Raw genomic sequence first — 24,648 nt, 5'->3', positions numbered from 1 at the left:
TCACTACTTACTTACAATCTATAACTCTAATAATGATTCTTATTATTATTATTATTAAAAAGTACTGCTATTCCGTATCACACATACACGTACATACACACATACACATACATCTCTATAGGACATGAATATAACGTGTCCTGTTATTGTTGTTGAATTGATTATCGATTGCGCGCCAGGTGTGAAGAAGATATGAATTTTTTCGAAAAAGAGACAGTCACTGCGTGAGTATTTTGCGTTTCTAAATTTCTTCGAACTTTGATCATCGCTCAGTCGTGTTGTAAAGTATAAAAAAAAAAGAAGAAGAATAGAGCTTACTTACACACACACACACACACACACACGCGCGCACGCACGCACGCACGCACGCACGCACGCACGCACGCACGCACGCACGCACGCACGCACGCACACACACACATACATACACACTTTTACGGCTTATTATTATTACATACTTCCGCATCGTTGTTGCATCGTTGTCACTTTCGGCGCTCGGTTACCACGCACTGAGAGAAAAGAAGATTTTTAATTACGCTGAAGTTGCCTTAATTGATTAAGATGACTTAAATAATTTTCTGCAATTAGTTCGAACGTGAGAGCAATTCTGCTGTAGAGGAGTGACAATCGTGCTCGTTATTAATGTCGATTGTTCTCGTATGCAAAATATTTAATATATAAACTATTAGCTGTGCCAAGTAGTGTTTTTTTGTAAAAAAAAAAAAAATATAACAAAAAAGAAATAAAGATTATTGCTGCAAAAAAAACATGAAAGTATATAATCCATGTTTCGATAAATTCACCCCTATCGGAGAGAGGGATGTCGCGTCGATCACGCGAGATATCGCGATTAATTCGTAGCGAAAGAATAGCAATTTTTGCCTTAATGCTCGCGCAATTTTTTTTTTTTATCGTAGTTTGATGTACGCGCGAATTTTTGCAATTTTCTCTCAGTGAGAAGTACACGTTTTGTGTAAAGACACTATAGATTTTGAAGGTACCACCTGTAAGAAATTTTGCAAAATGTATGATAATATGCGAGCAATGAGGGCGAATCATTGTCCTTGTTTACTTATTACGATCATTAATTTCATTGTCCTCCCGTTTCTCTATCATTCACCGTCGCATATATTTACATTTATACATATACGACGTAGTTCGAGTATCTAAGTTTCTTTAATTTATGTTACATAACGTCAGCCGTGATTCCTACACATAAGATTATATATATATAAACATATAAATATCTTTCATCATCGCTTTTTACTTATTTATTCTAGCATGTGCAAACGATGACATTTGTCCTCTTGTATCCATTTCTTATACATGAATCTCATAAATCTTATTTGATTTATTATTTGCTCATCAGAATACGCGCGAGAGATGTGTAACATTAGACATTAGATGTTTGACATCTATAATCTAACATCTAAGGTGTTTGAAAAAAAAGAGTATAAAGATGCATAAAAAGTATAATTATGAATTTTATAAGGATGACGCTTTATATAAATGAAGCTAACGAGGGACCATCAAACTTAATATATCCATGTACAAAGATAGTGCATGCCCGTTAAATTTGTAATCTCATATGATTTTTTATTATTCCTATAAGTATAGGAGAGAATTAGAGAACATCAATTACATATTTGTATACTATACGTAACATTATCAGTCATCTGATTTTTTATTTTATTTATTTATGTATATATATATATATATATATATATATATATACATGAAACTAATATACACCACCCTACACACACACACACACACACACACACACACACACACACACACACACACACACACACACACACATACACACGCACGCAAGCATGCATATGTACAGAGTGTCTCATTTTAAATGTGTAGTGTGAAAACTGAACGATATAGGGGAAGAAAGTTTCCCTACAAAGATTGTGATTTTTCCGACACTGTTTAGTTATCCAAATATCTCGCAGAAGCATTTGCAAGTATAAAATCGGACACCCTCTATATATATATATATATATATATATATATATATATATATATATATTGTATATATATATATATATATATATATATATATATTATATATATATTACAATAAAGACATTAAAGATGTGGTAATTTAGGATATTAAGAGCGCGAATTTATGCGCAAAAGTTTCTTGACCTTTTAATAATATAGATTAAATGTTTAACCCATCGCGTGATTATATAAATCTTTATTCTTATTTTATACTCCCTTTTCAAGCACCCTAGAAAAAAATCTAATTCCTTAAATAATGTACGGTAGAGATGAGTGATTGAGCAGAAAAATTTTACCGTTAAAATATTTGACTCTGCCACGTTATTCGAGGATTTAATGTCATATACGTGATTCTTGTAATTTGTTCAATTCATAATACATACCTAAGTGATCTCTGAATCAATCATTAAGGAATGAACTTCGATATACCCTATTTTTTTCGGGTTGCATCATTTAGTAGAATAAAATGCAATAAAATAAAATGTAGAAAGAGAGAGAGAGAGAGAGAGAGAGAGAGAGAGAGAGAGAGAGAGAGAGAGAGAGAAATGATATATAAATATGATATATACAATATTATTTGAATATTTTTGAATTAATTTTCTAGGAAAGGTAACACACAAGTCGTTCTGTATCACGATATGTATATAAAATAACTTCATACATCTCTCTACAACACGTATAAAATACTACATAAAATACTTTGGACTTAATCTATTTATTTAATTAATTTACTTATTACTGCGCATAGATATTTACATATAAAAGACGCTCATTTAGGGCAGATTTTATTCTGTTTTATGTTGATTCTTACATAATCTTAAATCAAGTATTCTTTCTAGCGATCAGATGTAGAGAGAAAGAGAGAGAGAGAGAGAGAGAGAGAGAGAGAGAGAGAGAGAGAGAGAGAGCGAGAGAGGGAGAAAGTGCGAAAGAGAAAATGAATGAAATAAACTGGGTGTGAGATTGTGCGAGAGAGGGATCGCGTGTACGTACACTGCTCGTACAGAGATTCGAGGAGAATCCGTAATTGTCCCAAAATCATTGTATGTGTCCCGTACAAAAACAAAAAAAAAAAAACAAAAAAAAAAAAAAACAATTTTCAAACGCCAGAGTGTTACATTTATATTTCAGGCAAGAAACGAATTTATATTGGAAACTGTGAGTCATGCGAATCTCTTTGTGCAACCATGCAAATTTTAAGTCGAGTCTAAAGTGCTTTACCGATTGATCTTTTTCATCCTTGATATCTATGATAGCAATGCGATCCGGAAAACTCTCCGTTGAATCGTTCAACTTTACTTCAAATTCGACATTTTAGCAAATAAGCTATCCGACTTTCCTTTAGACTTTATTTTCGGTGAATCAAAGTTCTTCACAACTTGTCGATGATTCACAGCTTTTATGGAATCGTGTCTTCCCTTGTGTCATTAAAATTATCAAACATTTAAGATTGAAAATAATATTATAATATTTTAAAAATATGTCTTTTAACTTCACTTATACTTTTCAGTATATGTATATATACATACATATACGACGATTTGGCGATTCAGATTTTCCTTGACTTTCACAAAGGGCAATAAAACATATTGTACATTTTTCGAGTATACAGTTGTATTTGAATAATTGTAAGTTGTGTGCATAAAAAAAGACAGATTTTTTAGATATTGCACTGTCATATTTATTATTCTATAATAACGATCAGATCGACAGCGCTCTTAAAGTTACGCAACGTATACGCATCCCTGACGATATATTACACGAATTCTCCCTTTTTTCTTTCTTTTTTTTTTATAGCATTACGTGAGTGCTGTCGATCGGGTGCCATACACACATACACATACACACACATATACACATATACATATTATGAATTAATATTATTAATAATAAAAAAGGCAAACGCGTGCGCGAAACACGCAATGTTCTTTCCAATAAGAGAGGAAGACAGTGTTTTCACTACGATTGAATAAACGACTCTATATTATTACATATAATATAATACGAGATATTATTACACTCTGTAATGTTTGTTTTTGGTTATTAAAGTGTGTATATAGCAATATATTCTAGAAACAATCGCTCTTGTGCATTTTTTAATATTAAACCTTTTAGGAATTAATAAGAAACATCTCAACTTAATTCTTCTCTTTTTTTTGTTTCTACAGAGTCAGCAATAAACTTAAAAAAAAAAAAAAAAAAAAAAAAAAAACCCAATTTCTGCATCATCACCTTTAATTTTAATGTTATATACATTTATTGTATATTTTTATATTGCATTATTATTGTTAATAAGTTATTGTTATGCTAATATCAAAATTTATTAACCGTACATGAAGGGGAGATAAGTTTAATAGAAATGCAGATTTATAATCAAATTGCAAATTTATTTAAAATTCATTAATTTAGATTGGAAGAAATGGAATGCTCTTCAGTACATATTACACTTTTCTAATTTTATCACATTATTATAATTACAATTAAAGGTTATGAATTATAAACCAGTCCGTTTTTATTTTATGCCATCTTTTTGATCCTATTACTTTTGCGTAGACCTTTCTTATTTATGAACTTATTAACTATACTTTTAAATATACTATAATTTTACATACTAAGCGAGAACTAATTTCTTAGAAGGCACGATTGAGAAAGATTGCATAGAAAGAACATATTATGAACTGTGGTAAACTATTTAGAAAATAATTTATAAGAACCGCAATTAATAATGTGTCAAGGCAAGAAACTAGGATTATTTAAAAGTGTCTCAATATTACATTGAAGAAAATTATGGGAATAGAAGAACGGATAAAGATTTAATAATATAAAATATTGCATCATCAAGAACAAGGTTGTCAAATCGAAACGTCTCGTTCATCAAGTTCATATCAAATTTACTGTGATCAGTTCTCACAGATTACATAAACTTTTTTTTTTATAAATTATGAATACAAGTTAATATTAATATATCCGTTAATATTAATATATAGATAAGATATAAACTTATCCTATTAACTTATTATGTATCTTATTTTTTTCATCATACGATTCATATGATAGGATATCATACGAAATCGTGTCCTTTACTATCATATATATTCAACTTTAATAAATAGAAAAATTATGTATCCAACTTTAATCTCAGCATTAACAAAATTAATTGTGAAACAATATTAAACTTTACTTGGTTTGAATTTTTTTCGCACACCATCATTAAAGCCTTCCCTATTTCTTGCAAGTTCTATCGCATAAAATTGAATTCGACTTGTCAATATGCTGTTTTTTTCCGTGTAATCTTCTGCACAATCTGCTCTTAATAACGTGCCAAAACTGTAGTCTTCCACAAGATTCTTAAACTGTTCACAAAAGGGTCTCCATTTTTCCTTTTCTCGAGGAGACTTGAATTCATCTTCATCTATTCTATCTACTTTCATGTTAGGAAAACTCTCTTTAAATGCTTTATAGATTTCTTCATCGTGAGGTGTAAGCCTCAAAAGTTTTGGATCAACTGAACATAAAATCTGAAACGTAATATCTCTATTATTTTTATTCTTCATTAGTTTCAATTTCTTCTTCGTTCTTAATTCTCGTATGTAATACTTACATTAAAATAAACTTCCGCATGTTCCATAGCTTTAATTGCCCACATTGCTTCTACGGATGGCTAAAATAATAATATAATTAAAAAAATTAAAAAAAAAAAAAAAAACAAGTCTAATCTTTAAAAATTAAATACACAAACAACTTCGTCAAAATATTAAACTATTTGCCAAGTAAATGATTGGTAATATAACGATATATCTGTAAATATTATCTAATATCTGTAAATATTATTCGCATTCCACTTACATCGTTGTCAAATTCTTCAGCGGGTCTTGATAATATATTGGAGCCAGCAATCAGTTGATCTGCCGTCTATAATGTATAATAATTTATTACAGCGTACAATAAGTATTTTTATAAAATACAGCTACATCCAAAATTATTAGATAAGATTTAATTTTTTATTTCTTAGAAAGTATGTGAAAATAAATAAAATATCTGATTTAACTGATTGTAATAATTGTTTGAACAACATATCGAGAACATTTTATCTGTTTAGCACGTTTACTTGATAATCCTTGCAAATGCAATAATAAAATTTATTTATCTTTACTAGCAATAAGTTAGAGCATTTTAGAGAACTGATTTACTTGAACAAATAGAATTAGATTAACGAAATAAACCGAACATGAACAATGGAACAAAAAATAGGGACAAAGTTTGTAAATATCAAGAAGCAATTTAACATACTTTGCTAATTTAAATCTGACTATAATTAACAGTATGAAAATAATATTTTATAAAAATGTTTTATGTAATGAATTTAGAAAAAGTATATAAACACATATAGATTTTAACTAGTTTTTCGAGAAATCATTGAAATAAAAATTTGTCATTTCTCCGTCATTAGAAATATGTTAATAAATGGAGTGTCTAATAAATTTGATTGTAAATATTAAATAATTTGAAATAGAAATGCAACTGAAGAAAAATTACTTTAATATTAATTGGTATTACTTATTAAAATATACTTTAATATTAATAATTATTGAGCAAATCTGATGATGAAATAAAATTGTTACAAGCTTTAAACGAGAGAATCAACTATTTAACGATTTTTACAATTATTCATGTTACAATTATGCACTATAAGTTCAAATGTAATACTATAGGTTATCATCCTTAAAAAAAAAAAAACGTTCAACATAAGAAAAATAATTTACATACCACATTTCCTATTTGCGCCATTGTATATTTGCAAAATAATTATTACAATATGCGTATAATATTATGTACTGATGTGTATTATAAAATTATATAATGATTCATTGATATAACAAAGTACAGAAGATGCAACTGAAAAAATTTCGTGGTAGCGGATAAGCGGTAGCGTGCAAGCGTGTAGCGTGCAGTGTCAAATAGTGTCAACTATAGGTTATGGGTTATGGGTTATGGGGTTATGGGTACGTTCCATTTGATGTTACGAATGCTCACGCTTGTAGTGTTATCCTACTCCAATCAATCTTTTGCCCTTATGGAAAAGATATAAAATGATTGGCTACCGTATCGCTTTTTAAAAGACCTAAAGCTGAATTCACGACGACGTCGATGTCCAATGACGGAGCTTGTTTTTCAAAAATTCTAGCTAGAGATATTTTAGATTGCTTCTGTTATTGGATATCGGGTATCGGATGTCGTATCATCGGACGCAGTGTGAATGCAGCATAAGAGTTTCTGTCCACAGGACGCGGAAACGCTTGCCGCGCGGCAAAATTTCGATCAAATTCAACATTTCACGTGCAGTAATTGGCTGACGCGTGTCGCGTGTCGCGTGTCGCGTGTCGCGTCGCCTTTTGCCGTGCGGCAAGCGTTTCCGCGTCCTGTGGGCAAAAGCCCTATCCTATACTAATACTATACAGGAATAGAGCTAGTCCTATTATGTTATTATTATGTAATTATGATAAATTCTAAATGGAATTACAAATAAAAGCTATTCGATATAATTGGTTGAATTTAAAGTTGATACATCGTTATTAAAACGTCATTAAAACGTCAATAATAGACTAAAAATGGTCTATTATAAAAAAAAAAATCCATTTTGAAAATTCTACGGATTTCTTAAAAGTGGACATTCGGATATCCTCAGTATATCCTAAATATATCTTTTGATTTTATACAGATATTCTCTGGATATTTGACAATTTTTTAGATATATCCGACAGATGATGTACTTATATAGGATTAACTTTTGCTATGTGGGACAATTTAGATTAGTATTATATATATTTTATTGTATAATTATTGTATAATTATTGTATAATTTGACATTGCTAAATCATTGCTAATAAGTATCAGACTAAAAATTAATTTATTTGAAATATATATGTTACCTAATAATGTTACATATCTAAAATGTATCTGTTATATGATATAATAACACGATTATGTATCATAAATGTAACATTTATAATATAGTGATACATATCTTTGATATATCAGAGAAGTATTTTTGTTAATGTGCTAACATTCAACAGTACATGTAACATACATACTTACATATATATGTTACTTAATTATGTAACTGATTGCTTCATAATATTTGATGTTATGAATCTGCAATGAGATGTATATACTACGTAGCTGTGTTTGCTGGGTGTAGATATGTGTGTTTCATTTCAATATATGTGTAGGGACTTTCCTAAAAAAGTAATAAAAAAAAAAAAAAAAAAAAAAAAATAGAAAAAGCTTTGAAGTATATATCTTAAAAACTTGTATGACTTGCTTATTTTTTAATAAAACCTTATTACTATAATCAGCGAAACATAAGACGAAAAAATATCTTCATTAAAGATCAGTGAAATACTCATGAAAATGTACACACAAAAATTAGATGAGAAAGCAAAAATTGTATATAAGAAGCCAAAAGTCCTATATTTGAACGACGCATCATATTTTCCGGAATTTTCACTCTTTCTTAAAAACATAAATTATAAATTGAGGATAAATGATTTCATACACGCGAAGAGAGAGCCGTAAATACTATTGTTTCGCTCTCTCTTTGCGAAGGTCTACATCGTCATAATAAATTATGACTTTCACTTCGTTACATGTTTACTTTGCCGTTAAAAAATAATTAAAGAAGTAGTGGAGAGAACACTTTCGCAATGAAGGCGTTAATGTTCATGAGTTTTCTTATACGAATGTATAAGGATCTAAAACCATTGTAATACTAATTTTACAAGTTTTTAATATTCTAATAGCGAATAAGGAATCAAACACGATATATATTTTATTTAAAATTAATTATATTTAAAAACAAAACAAAAAAAAAAATAGAAAAATAATGAAAAGAATTAAGAATATAATAGAATTAGGAAATGATTCATTTGAAGAAATAGATTAGGTAATTATAATAAATTTGTAATTTGTAATCCGAAATTATCGATATACGCGGCATTTAAAAAAATCAAATATTTGTAATGGTACGAAAATTTGTCAGAGCATAATATCTATATTTTCTTGTCGGTTAATTATTTATTCGTATAATCAATAGAACATTGTTACAAATATTTCTTTTACAGCGAGAAAACTTTGATTTCTAATGTTTTTATTTATATTGCTCAAGAAATTTGCTTCGTTAAATATTGTGCGTAAAGTTTTCATATCACAAGAGATTAAATGTCACACATTTATAAAATGTTTTCTTCTTACGTCACAATTGCTATTCGTTTGTCACGAGAAGCGATTAGATAACAATATTCAGAATTCAGAATACGAAATCACGTATCAATGCCGATGAATGCCTGTCAAAAAGTGTTTGCTCGCTGCGATCTGGAAAAGATCTCGGACGAGAAGCTACCTCTTCAGGTAAAACACACACAACGAGCATAATGTAAATTAATTTTTATTTTTTTCACAAGAGAGTTCCTCTCTTTTTTTTTTTTTTTTTCAGCAGCGTGAAGTCATCTTTCTCCGCGCATGACAAGGGACATTTCGTACGCGCGTAAGTATGCGAATAATAAACATTCTTATATCATTCACGATAAAGATTTCGATTGATTAACGCAAACATCGTCGTGGTCGATATCGATATACATACATACATGTATACAATAATAGTTTAACGGGTTCAAGAAAGAATTCTTTGTAAATTGAATACGGAAGCGCTCATTCATTTCAATCGCCGGACGTACGATTCTCTCTCTCTCTCTCTCTCTCTCTCTCTCTCTCTCTATCTCTCTCGTGTCCAAATTAGAAGATATGCCTAGCCTAATTAAAGCGAAGGCTATATCGAAAAATAAGCGAGCACTGCATTCTCTTCCTCGAAGGCGATTCACATTCGCGATTCGCTCGCGCGATCGAGAACACTTGGATTTCACCGACGAGAGACGAGAGAGGCTGGCAGCTTGTGTGTTTCCTAGGAGCGTCTTATTTACTTAATCTGATATATCAAAAAATACGACATTATCTTCGCGCTACCAATTAACGCAAGGAAGTGATGAATTGTTCGTTATCGATACGCGAGATCGAAATAGAATGCAACGTGAAGCTATTCAATTAGTCGCTTAATCTCGGTCGATTTCGATTTTTTCGTCAACCATGGGCAACGGCAACTCGAAAGACAATCATCAAAATGGCCATCAAAATAGCAGGATGTAAGTCTTCCTTAGTCGAAATTTTTCTTTTACTTCCACAATTTCAATTCATAATTCAACATCATTTAACACTTTAAGTGTTAGATTATACTCTCTTGAAACTATTTAACGTATATATAGTTTTGTCAAAAGCTTATTTTTTTAAATTTCTAATTGTAAGTGAAAAACCGTTTCTTTACTGTTTATTTGGAACTTTATTCTTATTTTTCATATAAATTAAATTTATTGAAAAATTCTTTAGATCTTTAAATGTGAAATTAGGAACAAAATTCGACTTGGATATGTTCTCGTTTATATCTCTATTTATTATATTCTTTTAAATAGAATCAATATGTTTATTATTGAAAAAAACAGTGTGAATAGTTATTCATGAGTTTAATTATAAGTGTAGCACTGCAAATCGGTAAAATCTTACTGAAAAAATCAATTATGATAGTGACTGTTCAATTAATATGTAATATTTGTGGAGAATTGTGTCATTTAGAGAGAGTTGTACATATAATGTATTAGCTTGACATTGAATCGTTTAGGATGTTCAAAGAAGACAAGTCTTCGTCATCTCTGCGTTTTCTTTCCATATGAATTTTTCATCATTATTTTAAATTATATACAGGGTGTTTGTGTCTACAAGTATCTGATCAAATGTCTCGTAATTAGTTAAAGTTAGAAGAAATAATTAATAAGAAGATATTTTTAGTTTAACAAGAAAAATTTGCACGACTTTAAGTCTGCTATAAAGTGCATGTAAAATACATAATTTGTTTTTATTCGTGATTTTTTTGAGTTATAAAGGTCATCTTTATTTTTCTTAAATGGAACCATCTAATTTTTTTATATAAATCGATTTTTCGCAATATTTTGCGTAAAAAGTTATAAGACAAGTATGATGGACAAAAATTAAATAGTTTACGAGATATTTAGTATACGTATACGTAAAATTATGTCAAATTAAAGTATAAAATATATCTTGTACACCTTACATACATATATATAAGTAAGTGGGTGAGAAAGAGAGAGAGAGAGATAGAGAGAGAGAGAGAGAGAGAGAGAGAGAGAGAGAGAGAGAGAGAGAGAGAGAGAGAGAGAGAGAGAGAGAGAGAGAGAGAGAGAGAGAGAGAGAGAGAGAGAGAGAGAGAGAGAGAGACTCAATTTCTAATATGTAGAGAATAATAAAAATTTAATAATAATAATAATTTAATTTTTGTTAGCTTTGTAGATCAATATTTAATAAACTGTGATGTTACAATGCAACGTTTACATTAATGCTATTTAAATGTTATAAAAATACCACGCATTTTTGCGACTGATGTTGCGACTTGTTGTTGAAAAGTTAAAGGCCAATGTCAATCAAAATTAACGTCGCGTGAAAATCACGTTTCGTTGATCACGCGTTTGATACCGCGTTTGATACGCGTGTCGTACTGATAATTCGTTAAGCGATAAGCAGCTTTTATACTGTATCGATACTAGTTTCTTCACTTGTTAGAAAGCAAGTACAATAATTCTGTAGTATATTTGTTAGTAAATTTTTGCGCAATATACGTATCGAAGAACGACAGTCTTGGTTTCTCCCCCCCCCCCCCAACCCCGGAAGCTAAGACACCAGAGATAAGTCGTATAGTGTTCTTAGTGTACCTAGAGCAGGCTACATGTCTTCAAGACAATTCGTAAGATTGTTTGGCTGCGGTTTGACGAGCTTTCAAGGCCGTCGATCGAACGGTTTACGTTATGGCGTTCGGAATATTGAGTCTGACAATGAGATCTCACGTCGTCAGCGTCACCTGTGCAACGGCGTCAGGTAAAACCGATACACGTGGCGTAGATCGATCTCCATCGAATAATAGTCTGAGCAATGCGCGAAACGCTTACGTCATTCTCTTTTCCTTGAATTTTGCTCATTTCGAAGATAATTTTTTGTTCTCGTTGCGTGCGAGCCGTACAATATTATTCATTCATTTTCAAACTTTATTTTTCTTTTTCATGTAAATGCTTCGTATTTAAATATTGATTAATTCAGCAAATTATAAATTATATTTGTAATATGTTTAAACAAAAATATATAGACTCAGATGTTTATTATTTAGTATGGATAAACATCTCTATATATTTGCTATCTATAGTAATCTATGATAATCTATGACAATGGTGATTCGTATAATGTAGATAGACTATATTATTGAAAACCATTTGAACCTATAATATAATTAGTTTTTATGTACTTCTTTACTTATCTTATATACTTTAGGAACTTTCATATTTCTTGATTTTTCTAAATTTCTTTAAATTTTTCCTAAATATTTCTTAATCATCATTCATTTAATTTGTTTCATTTTTCTCCATTTTTTTATAACTACAAACATATATACATATATATATATATATATGTTTATATGTTTGTAGTTATAAAAAATGAAGAAAAATGAAACAAATTAAATGAATAAATATATCTATATATATATCTATATATATCTATATATATATATATATATATATATATATATATATATATATAGATATATATATATGTATATATTTTTGCAGTTATATATATATATATATATATATATATATAATATGTATGGGCTTATATGATATAATACTTTAATAATTTTGCAACTAATTGGAATAGTAATGCACAGTCGTGACTTGTGTAATTCGATTAAACTTTAAACTTTGATCTAGTCAAGGCGAGAGAACAAAAATACGATTCTGTTGAATTTTGTTCTGACGTATGATTTTCTACATAATTACAGAATTGATTCTTGCAATTATTTGCATTTTTCATCATTGATTAAAAATGACATTCATTAATCGAAAGATGTACAACACGCGCGATAACGCGAAAAACGCGCGTGCGCCGGATCGTGCCTCTTTACAGGCACGTATTTTGTAGGCGTCCAACGCAAAATTTATGTCTATCGCATAATCAATCGATAACTAATAAATTTTACAAAATATTGTAAAGATATATCTTTGTTATATATATTTATAAAATAATTTTTTAAATAGTAAATATGTAGAAATTAAGTTATAATTATGTTATACAATATTATAAAAATCACATTTTTTTAAAGAAAACTAAATCATACAAATAACAAGTGCGTGTATATAAATGTATAATGTATAATTGCATATAATTATAATATAAATGACATATAATTATATTTAATACAATGTATACATACATGCATACATATACATGCATACATATACATACATACATATATATATATATATATATATATATATATATATATATATATATAATATTAATGTTTTTTATTATTACATATTTTAAAAATGCAAACATTTTTTTATTCAAACTACACTGATAATTATTATCTCTACTTTATGAGTTATTTTCAGTTTGACTGAGAAAAAAGATTCTGCATACATATACAGGGTATTCTGTAATTGATGAAAAACCTAATGTGTAACCTGCTAATGGCATATTCTTGAGATTATTTGAAGACGATTTTTTCTCATCAATGTCAAGGCATCAATAATTTCCGAGTTATAAGTGATTGAAAGAGTATGTTTTCTGCAAACTAAACTTTTTAGAGTTAAAAAATTACCAAAACTACATTCTTTAATTAATTTCAGATAGAGTTTACTTTAATAGAATTTTAATTTAAGGCGTAATTACAAAGATATATAATGATAAAAATTGGAAACTTGCAAGAAATGATGATGTCTCTCGATATTTTTGCTGAAGAAAAATCCACTCTAAATGATCTCAAGAATCTGCAATTAGCAAGTTTTTCACCAATTACAGGACACCTTGTATATATATATATATATATATATACATGTACATGTATATATTTTTTTTTCTCAGTCAAACCAAAAATAACTCATAAAGCCGAGATAATTATCAGTGTGATTAGATAATGTTCAGTGATGGGGAAAAATGTTTGCGTTTTTAAAATATGTAATAATAAATGATGTTAATATTAAAAAAAAGTCGCCACCTTTAGCAGATACGGTGTTGCTTTTTATTCTCCCCGTACCCTTTGATCACGCCGACGCATACATATATCACGTCACTGTCGCATTCTCTATCCTACCAACGACAGCACTGCGTTACGTATGTGTCTGTCTGAGTGTCTGACTCTCTCAAAGATATCTGGCATTCGTTCGCAGGATCCAAAGCAGTAGTCGGCCCAACTGCAGCAAGAGCAAAACGTCAACCATGTCGAGCGTGGAGCGCGATCAGCTGGGCCAACGAGGAAGCGGCGATTCCTTCTGCGCCGGTCTTCTGCGCGGCCTCGACCACATTAGGGACCCACAGTTGAACAAGGTGTGTTGTGTATCGCATAATAAATGCGTTTGTTATAATCACGTCACGAGATAATTGCTATTCGTGTTTATTGTTCAATCCTATATGTAGAAGCGGTAGTCGTTTCAATTGAAGCTTGAATTAGCACGTGGAAATTGTTATTACAAATTAAGAAAAACAATAAATGTTTTTAATGTTTATAAAAAAAAAAAACCTGTAGAAACTCTGGGAAAGAGAGAGGAAGAGAGAGAGAGAGAGAGAGAGAGAGAGAGAGAGAGAGAGAAATATTTTTGATTATTTTCAGATTGTCATCGATAAGTATAGGTATAAGTATGTATACCATTCCATCTCTTGAATAGTGAAACATACGTCATCACTGTTGCGTAAAATATTGATTTATCATTCATTGATTCACACAGCTGGTCACGTAAAAAAAACTAAGAGAAAAGTTAGGGATATTTTTTTACATTAACTAGTAGAATTAACTTTGTTTGATATTTCTCAGAAAGAATTCCAAGACATTTTAAAGCAAAGTTATTTAAACACGAATATTGCAATAAGTATTACACGAATATGCAATCATGATTGCGACATGATTGTGAGTAAACCGCATCAACCGAATTTCGCAAAACAAACTGCAACAATACAATAATTTATATTAAACGAATGTTTCGCGAACATTCCGAAAAGTTAAAACTTAAACAATTACGTACAACACAAATGTTGTTCGTTTCGGCAATAAAATACAAAATGACTCTGCAAACTACTTATGGTAATGTCTGACCACGCTTGCGCAATCTTGGAGCTCGATATATTAGTTGTTCGCAACTTAATACGTTCCTGAAGTTCCGCAATCTTTATTTTTAATTTTCTCTCCGAATTATATTCAATTCGCGCAAAATCATTTATTTAAACAAAGTCTAAATCTTGAAACTGACAATGAGTTTTTATTTTCGAGCATTCTAATAGGGATAAAATAGTAAAAACTTTGATCTCTTCATCAAAGCAGATAAATAGTTTATATTTTCGGGGCATTTTTAAAAATATTTAGAAAAAATTAATTATTTAGATTTTATTAAAGTAAAATGTTCTCAATTGTGTGTCAGAAATTATTCCAGTATTTTTTTCACAAGACCATTCATGTGTGAAGTAACTTATACGTTATTCGCAAAATTAACTTAAATTTTTGTCACTTAACGAGAGTTTGGTACTCGCGTACCAAAAAAGAGTGAAGAAAAATGAAATTTAGTTGCGTTTAATAATATATTATATTTTTAAATCGTACGTGCAAAATTATTCGTAATTATTCGTAATATTCAGTTCAGCGACGGTCGGTCTCGTTTCGACACGATCCTTGCGGTAGGTCACGGAAAGAGTCATTTTATATTCAAGAAATCAAGAGAATAGGGCGTCGTATATCGATCCGTGTACCGTGCACCGTGCACCGTGCACAGGGTCGCTATCACGGGTCACGGGAGTCAAGAACCCCGGCAACCGTTTCTACGGTCGGTTGTTTTGTCGCGGGTCGCGGGTCGCGGGTCGTGGGTCGCGGGTCGCGGGTCGCGGGATGCGAAAATTCCGTGTGATTGGGAAAAGTGATCGGGTGACAGTGCGCGTCATCGCAGATAAATGGAGACCGATTGGTGGACTCTCGTTCCGGATCGAAATCGCGCCTCGCGCATACCTGAGACTCTGCTCGCTCTGGACGGAAGGGTATCTCTTCTCCTACTTCTTACTTGCATCGATATACTCCGCGATTTTGCCTTCCTTCTTCTTCCCGAAATCCACGATTTTTCTTTCTTTGCGCGACGATCGGATTCTCGTCTTTTGATTTTTTACACACGATGTATATATATCTTGGAAAAAGATTTAAAAATATAGGTATCTTGTATTTATTTTTATTTATTATTTTTTTTTATTATTGAGAATTTGAATTTTAACTCTTGATAACAACTGATTCGATCAACGTCGGTTAATTATAATTATAAAATTTGATCCTTATTCTATCTTGTGTTTTTTTTTTTTTTTATTTCTAAATTTGGACAATTGATAAAATTTGATAAAATTACATAGTAATTAATAGTAATCATCCATGATAGTAAAGAACGAGAGACAGTAAAGTTGTAACTATTAGAAAATATAGACGAGATCTCTGTACATTTTACAATTCATGTAAAAACATGACGAGTGTGGTCATATAAAAGCGGTAATTTATCTTATTTAATGACTGTGTATTTCTGAGAAAATATCGAAACACATTTCCGTAAATAACCTTGTCAGCATTATCAGTTTATTCACACTATCATATATATAAGCATACCGCAAAGAACAAATCTATTAAAGAAACATATATAGCTACGTTACTTAAATTAGCATAACACAAGTTCCAAGTGTGTTTCATAATTAAAATAATTTAATTATAAAAATCGTCTTTTAATAATTAGGAAATATATGTATCTCTTTACATTTAAGGAGGTGTATCTCTACATTTTTGTTTCCCTTTGGATTACATCGTTTACAGAATTGGAAGTTTAGAAATAATAAACATATAATGACCTTTTCAAGTCATTTATATTTTATAGAATTAAGCGATATTTATATAATATTTTATCTCAATTAAAACTAAAAAAAAAATAACGAGGAAAATCTTTGCGAACAAAAATTTAAAAAAATCTTAGTTGGGCTTGGTTTTAGGATACGTATGTGTGTGCATGCGTGTGTGTGTGTTTTGTAAGAGAAAGAGAGAGAGAGAGAGAGAGAGAGAGAGAGAGAGAGAGAGAGAGAGAGAGCTTTATTTTTTTAAATATCTTTAGAGATCTCATCTTTTAAAGTCGACTTTATGTAACAAGAGGAAAATAAGAACATCATCGCGATACGTTATCACACCACACTTTAAGCTCACTTGTATGACGATGCACATTGTTATTGAAAACAGATAATAAGAGAGTATAAATAAACGGGGACACGCAAAAAAAAAAATTGCAACATTTTTTTCAAACATTTTTAAAGCATCGTGCAAAAATCATTTTTTCCCCTACTCTTCATCTAAATAATTTTAACAAATATATTTATATAGAGTATAGTATAACTACACTTGTAAATTGGTCATATTTTAACGATTAAAAATCTTACAATTAGTTGAGAGAGAGAGAGAGAATGTATATGAATGAAAATCGGTATATTATCATTGAAAAATAGTCACTGATGATCTCAATTATACATATAGCATTGTAAATTAATGAAATTTTACTGAAAGAATCAGTTAGTGGTAATTATTTCAATCAGTAATATTGTAAAATATGTCTTTATAATATTATACATATATATATATATATATATATATATATATATATATATATATATATATATATGGTCAATTTATAGCGATATATTTTATTAAAGAAATCTTTCATAAAAGAATGAAATGAAATCTGATTGTGAGTTTGACTAACAATCTTCTTTATCTTTTTACCTTTTTTATGATATAAAATTGAAAAGTAATCTAACCTCAGGAGGAACAGATTGTAAATCAGTTATTGCGCGGTCAGAACGAACCGGGGTTTAATTATCATTCCTCGTACGAATAATACATAAACCCGTTCAACTTTTCCGACGGTTAAAGGTAATGGAATCATCGCCAAGCAATGTGGTTCATCAACCGCAGTCAGATAAGTCGGCCGGATAACGAGTCGCCTTGCAAATTACGTTTCTCTTCAACGTCAATGTTTTACTAATTGTAAGACTCATTACATCATTTCGCGATTTCTACAAGTTCGTATTATTATTATTATGTTTGCAATTGCTAGGGCTTTACCCAATTAATCCCACTCATTGTCAGTAATATTAGAGACTGGAAAAAGTATCCTCTCAAAAATATATGTATATATTTTTGTATATATTATATGTATAAGAAAGAGAGAGAGAGAGAGAGAGAGAGAGAGGGAGGGGGGGGGAGAGAGAGAGAGAGAGAGAGAGAGAGAGAGAGAGAGAGAGAGAGAGAGAGAAAATAAGAATTATATATATTGTATTTGATTGTTTTCAAAGTTTTAATTCTGCGGCTGTTATTTGTTAATTCTTTCTTTCAAATTTGTAATTATGATGATTTTATGTAATATATTTCATCATTCAACGATGGAACTGACTCAGTCAATATTTGTGCTAGGAATCTCTACCAAATTGCATTCGAAATGCGAGAATTTGTTAAATTTTAATGAATAATTGTAACATTCACTTTAAAAAGCATTGGAAGAGAGGGGACCAATGTCCCTCTAACAATAAGATACAATTATATCGTTATGTTGATAGTATATATATATATATATATAAAATAAGTCATGATTCAATCACGATTCAATCATGCGCTTATAATTATTATAATTTTCTTCTTTAATTTTGCAAGATTTGATTCATTTTGCATAATAATATATATACCAGATTCGATCAACTGTAAGTAGGTTGACAGTATGAAAGTTAGTATCCTTGCAAGTGAATGTAGATCATACAAGTCCTGAGGGTACGCTCTCTTTTTTTACACACATAGGTAACTAAATCATTTCCATTTTTATCGGATTCTATCGTGACACATGCGTGCATATTGATGCCAATTCAGCTTGTAAAAACCGAGGTGGAACGACGATCAGCAGATCACCTTTCACCCACGCTACGTGATTGCATCAGCACAGTGACAATCCTTTTAATTGCGGTCAGAGTCGAGGCTGTCGGGTCAAAAAAAATCAGAGTTCGCGAAACAAGATATCGCGAAACAAATTTGCTCTTCTGGCTAAATTGACTCGTAAAGAGATTTCATAATTTTTCCGATTCACGAGATAAAGATTCATGAAAAAAAGAGTCGCGATAACGACATGTGCATGCCGCATGTCAGTATAAAGCTATCTCTTGCAAAAATATACTCCGATGATAGAAACACGAGATCGAACTATGTATTATATATTTAATATGTCTGAGATACGAGAGATTCGACTAATTTTTTTTTTTTTTTTTTTTTTTTTTCGACTCTCAAGAAAGACAAAAGATTAAAGCTAAAAATATGAGAATGAGACATTCGCGATGTGAGTTTTGACTTTTGGCTTAATTTTTTCTTTCCATAAGCAACCATAACAACATAAGCACATATACAATACATATACATATAGTTGCATAATATAATATAATTAAACAATTGTCTCGGTACAGGGTATGGCGTTCACCATCGAGGAAAGGCAGATGCTTGGCATACACGGTCTTCTACCAGCAGCTGTGAAAACTCAAGACGAGCAGCTGGAGCTCTGTCGTCTCAATCTGGAACGCTACACGGACGATCTCTCGAAATACATATATCTCATAGGCCTACTGGTACATACCGCGAACAAACGCGATACCTAATTGTATCGCTTCGGATCGGAGATCTGCCTATTACGGGTCTTCCGGTCTCCAGGATTTCTCTCCCCTCATCCATCTCTCACATTGATTTTTACACAGAGTCTTGTTCCTCCTAGGACAGAAACGAGAAACTCTTCTACCGTTTGTTGGCAGAGGATGTAGGCAAAATGATGCCACTAGTGTATACGCCAACTGTAGGTCTGGCGTGTCAGAAGTTTGGTCTGGTCTATCGCAGGCCTCGCGGCCTCTTTGTGAGTATCCACGACCGAGGGCACGTCTACGACGTCCTAAAGAACTGGCCCGAGCATGACGTGAGAGCGATCGTCGTCACGGACGGCGAAAGGATACTGGGACTGGGCGACTTGGGCGCGCATGGTATGGGTATCCCAATCGGCAAGTTGTCATTGTACACCGCGTTGGCCGGCATCAAGCCTCATCAATGCCTGCCTATTACCCTGGACGTCGGTACCAATACTCAGGTGCGTGAAATAAACTTTTTCGAATATTATAATATTCGAGGTATCATCCTCACTTTGTTTATTATAATTTCAATTTATTCACAATTTAAAAAATTTATATTTTTTTCTTTCTCTTCTTACAGTCGTTACTAGACGATCCCCTGTATATTGGTCATAGGCATAAGCGTGTCACTGGACGGGACTACGACGACTTTCTCGACGAATTCATGAAGGCTGTCGTAAAGCGATACGGCCCGAACACGTTGATCCAGTTCGAGGACTTTGGCAACGCTAATGCATTTAGATTACTCCAGAAGTATCGCGACGAATATTGTACCTTCAACGATGACATTCAGGGCACTGCCTCTGTCGCCGTTGCCGGATTATTGGCGTCGCTTCGCGTCACACGAACGAAACTCTCGGAGAACACGATCGTGTTTCAGGGTGCCGGAGAGGTGAGAAGCGAAGCGTTTACTTATTTAAGCCAATATATAAAAAGAAAGAAAAGGAGATTGATATACAAACTATACTGTTCGCAGGCTTCCTTAGGTATCGCGGCATTGTGCGTGATGGCGATGAAGAGGGAAGGAGTGACCGAGGAGGAAGCTAAGAGTAAAATCTGGATGGTAGACTCGAAAGGATTATTGGTGAAAGATCGTCCAAAGGGCGGATTAACGGAGCATAAATTACACTTTGCTCGTGAGGACAAACCACGCGACACCTTGCTGGAGGTCGTTAGGACCGCCAAGCCGTCAGTCATCATCGGCGCGGCCGCTGTCCGGGGTGCCTTCACCACAGAGATATTGAAGGAGATGGCGCGAAACAACGAAACCCCTATCATCTTCGCTTTAAGTAATCCAACGAGCAAGGCGGAATGCACAGCTGAAGAAGCGTATACTGTTACGGAGGTTAAACAATAATTATACATATAATTATATATTATTATCATCTAGTAGGAAATTGTTTTTGTCATTTCTAATTTTTCTCTTCTGGCCTCTCAATATGGTCTCGATAAAACATACAAAGTGAGGCAAAAAGTATGGAAACTCTGAAAAATCTCGAAAAATATAAGTTACAGTTTTACAGAAAAATCTGGCCATCTAAATCTATTCATTTTTTTCACTTATTTCAGTCTACAAGAATATGCGATAAAAATTGAGTGTTGCATTTAAGAAATTGAAGGGGACGTCACGTGATCTTCAACTACTATTCAAGGTCAAATCAATGACACCATCTTATGTTCCTCTCAAAACGTAACCATATAACTTTTGTTTAATTGTAAGACATTTTTCTGTGAAACTTTAATTTTTCGAGATTTTTCAGGGTTGCCATACCTCTTCCTCGCCCTGTATATACCCAAGATCTTCTTTTGTATTATATAGATTAATAAATAACTATACATCTTCATTAATTATGTCGTAAAGTCCATATTCGTTAGCGTTAGAGTCGTGTGCAGATTAAATTATTGTATTCAACGCAGAAGAAAGAAATATAATTGTTGGTATACATATGTATTTTACCTACTTACGAGATCAATATACTATTGAACGCAAGTTTTGAGACATACCTAACTTGAGAGAAGTAATTTATTTTGCAAGAAAAATGATAAACATAATTTTTCACTTTCGACGTCATAAATTGATTTAAGAGATTTGTAAGAGAAAAATGAAAGTCTTAAAATATTGTTGTATTATATTGTATATGTAAATCTGAGAGATATGTATGTTTTTTTCAGTAAAGATATTCTTGGATATATTTAATAACCTAATCTTTCATTTATAATTACAGGGAAGGTGCATATTTGCGAGTGGCTCGCCTTTCCTGCCGGTGACTTACAACAATAAGACCTTCTACCCTGGTCAGGGTAACAATAGTTACATCTTCCCTGGAATTGCGTTAGCCGTGATATGCGCCGGCATGCGTACCATTCCCGAAGAGATTTTCCTCATCGCCGCGGCGACACTCGCCGACTTGGTAACGCAAACGGATTTGGACAACGGAACTCTTTATCCGCCGTTGAAGGACATACAGAAATGTTCGTTGAAAATAGCTTGCGCACTCATGAAATATGCTTACGACAACTGTGAGTAGAATTAGAAATATTGTTGTACAAACACTGGTGTATACGTGTTATATGCAAATATGCTTCTTCTTTTTTTAGGCATCGCGACTGTCCATCCGCAGCCTAAAGATTGCGAGAGCTTCATTAAGGCGCAGTTGTACGATACGAGCTACAAATCGTCTATACCACCGCTTTACGCGTGGCCTAAGCTATAATTACCTTCGTTAATTAGATCAAGATATTTTTTGCACACAATTACTTTGGGTCCACGAAAGAAAGAAAGAAAGAAAGAAAGAAGACTTTACACAAACGTTCGCGGGGAGACAAATTTCGCTTCTTTCCTTAAAGCCTGTTGATCGGGCTTATTTTATTTCAAGCATATCGTGTACTAGTAGAATATGTAACTAATTTCTAACAAAAAAAAAAAAAAAAAAAAAAAAAAAATAAAAAAGAAGTTACGCAAAATATCACGGCGCTAAACTCGGCTTAAAAAAAAATAAAAAAAAAAAAAACGAAGCAGCGTTATTTGAAGGTATAAATGTACAAGATGTATAAGAATTGATTTGCTGGTTGAACAAATAAATATATCGACGCTGGTTTGAAAGAAATGTATTTATTGCTACTCGGAATATCGCTCTTTTCCAGAAGTAGATATACTCCGTTTAATACGAGCAGCAGGTATATAACATTTTCATTCCGCAGATACAGTATATAACTAAAGGCAAACAAAACTTATACGGGTGACATGAGTTGTGCAAATTAAACGTGACGAAAAAAAAAGTGAGAAAAGGATGGGCCTTCGCGTGTGCAATACATACCAATGTTTCCATAATATTCACAATATAAGTTTTTCCGATTTAAATTAACTATATCCTCGTGTAATATGTATGATAGAAAAAATATCGACAAAATATTGACGAAATTTTGTTTTATTAGGCCGGAACTTAAAGATGATAATTATAGTATAATAAATCGGCAGAAATGTCGTGAAAAAGAATTTTTCTTGACGCATCAGAAACTTGCAAGTGGGCTTCATATGCAAGTACGAAAAAATGAAAAAAATGAAAGAAAAAAAAAAAAAAAAAAAAAAAAAAAAGAATCGTTGAGAGAACAATCTCTAAGACACAATTATGTATTCTTATACTTTAAGATGTATATAATTCACAACGATGAAATTGATGATTATTCATACACTCCCTCTCTTGTCCACTCGTTCGTTCGCTCGCTTTCTCTCGATTCTAATCAGCTTTACTTTCGTCAAAACTATATCGCTATAAGATACCGTTTATTTACGGCTAGAACACGTCCGTGGTCGCCAATTTATAACGAATAATATATTATAAACTGCGGACCCAAAGGTGATCTTTATATTCCAAACTTTGCATTTTTTTTTCGCATATTAACGTAATAAATTTAAGAGACACAAATGTACAGAAGAGGATTTAAAAAAATTGCTTAAAATTGTGGGACTCTGTTACGCTACACTGAGCAGACACACTGGCCTATCCGCGCCAGTAACGAGGACCGCGTGTCGCCATTTCGATGATCGATATAACTGCGATAGAAATAAACAGATGTAACAGTGATGAGAAGTAATCTTCGTCGAGTGCACTCGAATTAAAAGTTCAAGTTTCACGGCACTACCGCGTACTACTGTCTTCCCTACGTATAGATTCAAGTTACACCGAGTGCGGGGATCAAAAGTTGTGAGAAAACCCAATAATCGGTATCTATACGCACGCACGCACGCACGCACGCACGCACGCACGCACGCACGCACGCACGCACGCACGCACGCACGCACGCACGCACGCACGCACGCACGCACGCACGCACGCATACTTATACACATACGCGCATCCTTGAGCAATGCTCGCAATCCATTTCACGTTATCGGGTTTCGTTGCTACGAAAGGGACATGTTTTCATGAAAACTATTGATACCAGAACAAAAACGTAGGGCAGTAGTGTCGTTGAAAGCGGAGTGTCTGTCCAGTACGGAGGTCGGTCCCTTTCCTAGCTTCATCGAGAGAGTGAGTGTGATCTTTCGTGGGACTGTTGGGAGTCACCAGCTGCCCGTGGATCGGGCAATCTCTGTGATGCTGGCAGAGCGTCGAAAAATTGATGCGTCAATGCATCTTTCAGGGTGAGGCGTTGTGAGGGTTCGTACTCGAGCATTCTCTGAACGAGATCGAATAACTGACGATGCTCTTCATCATCGGATAGCATATAACGCTACAACAAAGAAACATATATCGT

The 24,648-nt window shown here is 32.3% G+C and overlaps 3 protein-coding genes and 1 long non-coding RNA gene across 16 annotated transcripts in view; 1 reads left to right on the top strand and 3 right to left on the bottom strand.

Annotated features, from left to right (window-relative positions):
• Positions 1-1,704: 1,704 nt before the first annotated feature.
• On the bottom strand, positions 1,705-1,950 carry LOC140675244 (uncharacterized). The gene is made up of 2 exons (XR_012048350.1): positions 1,793-1,950; positions 1,705-1,756 (listed from the first exon to the last, which is right to left on the bottom strand). It is a non-coding gene; the product is annotated as an uncharacterized lncRNA (long non-coding RNA).
• A 2,396-nt stretch (positions 1,951-4,346) lies between these two features.
• On the bottom strand, positions 4,347-6,995 carry LOC140675242 (protein PBDC1). Its single transcript, XM_072909511.1, has 4 exons — positions 6,784-6,995; positions 5,863-5,928; positions 5,618-5,677; positions 4,347-5,534 (listed from the first exon to the last, which is right to left on the bottom strand). The coding sequence occupies exons 1-4, from the start codon at positions 6,802-6,804 to the stop codon at positions 5,187-5,189; spliced, it is 495 nt and encodes a 164-aa protein (XP_072765612.1). The 5' UTR covers positions 6,805-6,995; the 3' UTR covers positions 4,347-5,186.
• Positions 6,996-9,340: 2,345 nt separating this feature from the next.
• On the top strand, positions 9,341-22,997 carry Men (NADP-dependent malic enzyme). Of its 5 annotated transcripts, none has more exons than XM_072909564.1 (9): positions 9,341-9,423; positions 9,512-9,559; positions 14,355-14,511; positions 19,684-19,842; positions 19,986-20,348; positions 20,471-20,782; positions 20,867-21,235; positions 22,116-22,410; positions 22,489-22,997. In XM_072909564.1, the coding sequence occupies exons 1-9, from the start codon at positions 9,356-9,358 to the stop codon at positions 22,602-22,604; spliced, it is 1,887 nt and encodes a 628-aa protein (XP_072765665.1). In that variant the 5' UTR covers positions 9,341-9,355; the 3' UTR covers positions 22,605-22,997. The 5 variants fall into 5 exon arrangements, with proteins under 5 accessions (XP_072765665.1, XP_072765664.1, XP_072765666.1 ...); XM_072909563.1 differs by having other exon boundaries at positions 9,509-9,559; XM_072909565.1 differs by lacking the exons at positions 9,341-9,423; positions 9,512-9,559 and adding an exon at positions 10,024-10,211.
• Doa (CDC like kinase darkener of apricot) overlaps positions 22,987-24,648 on the bottom strand; it is a 28,543-nt gene continuing 26,881 nt past the window's right edge. For all 9 annotated transcript variants that reach the window (XM_072909555.1, XM_072909556.1, XM_072909554.1 and 6 more), the window contains one exon: positions 22,987-24,624. In XM_072909555.1, coding sequence (XP_072765656.1) covers positions 24,412-24,624 — 213 coding nt within the window. In that variant the 3' untranslated portion in view covers positions 22,987-24,411. The remainder of the gene's footprint in view (positions 24,625-24,648) is intronic.

The sequence above is a fragment of the Anoplolepis gracilipes genome, chromosome 17, assembly GCF_047496725.1.
Source record: "Anoplolepis gracilipes chromosome 17, ASM4749672v1, whole genome shotgun sequence".
NCBI lineage: Eukaryota > Metazoa > Arthropoda > Insecta > Hymenoptera > Formicidae > Anoplolepis > Anoplolepis gracilipes.
This window is presented reverse-complemented; position numbering and strand designations above follow the sequence as displayed.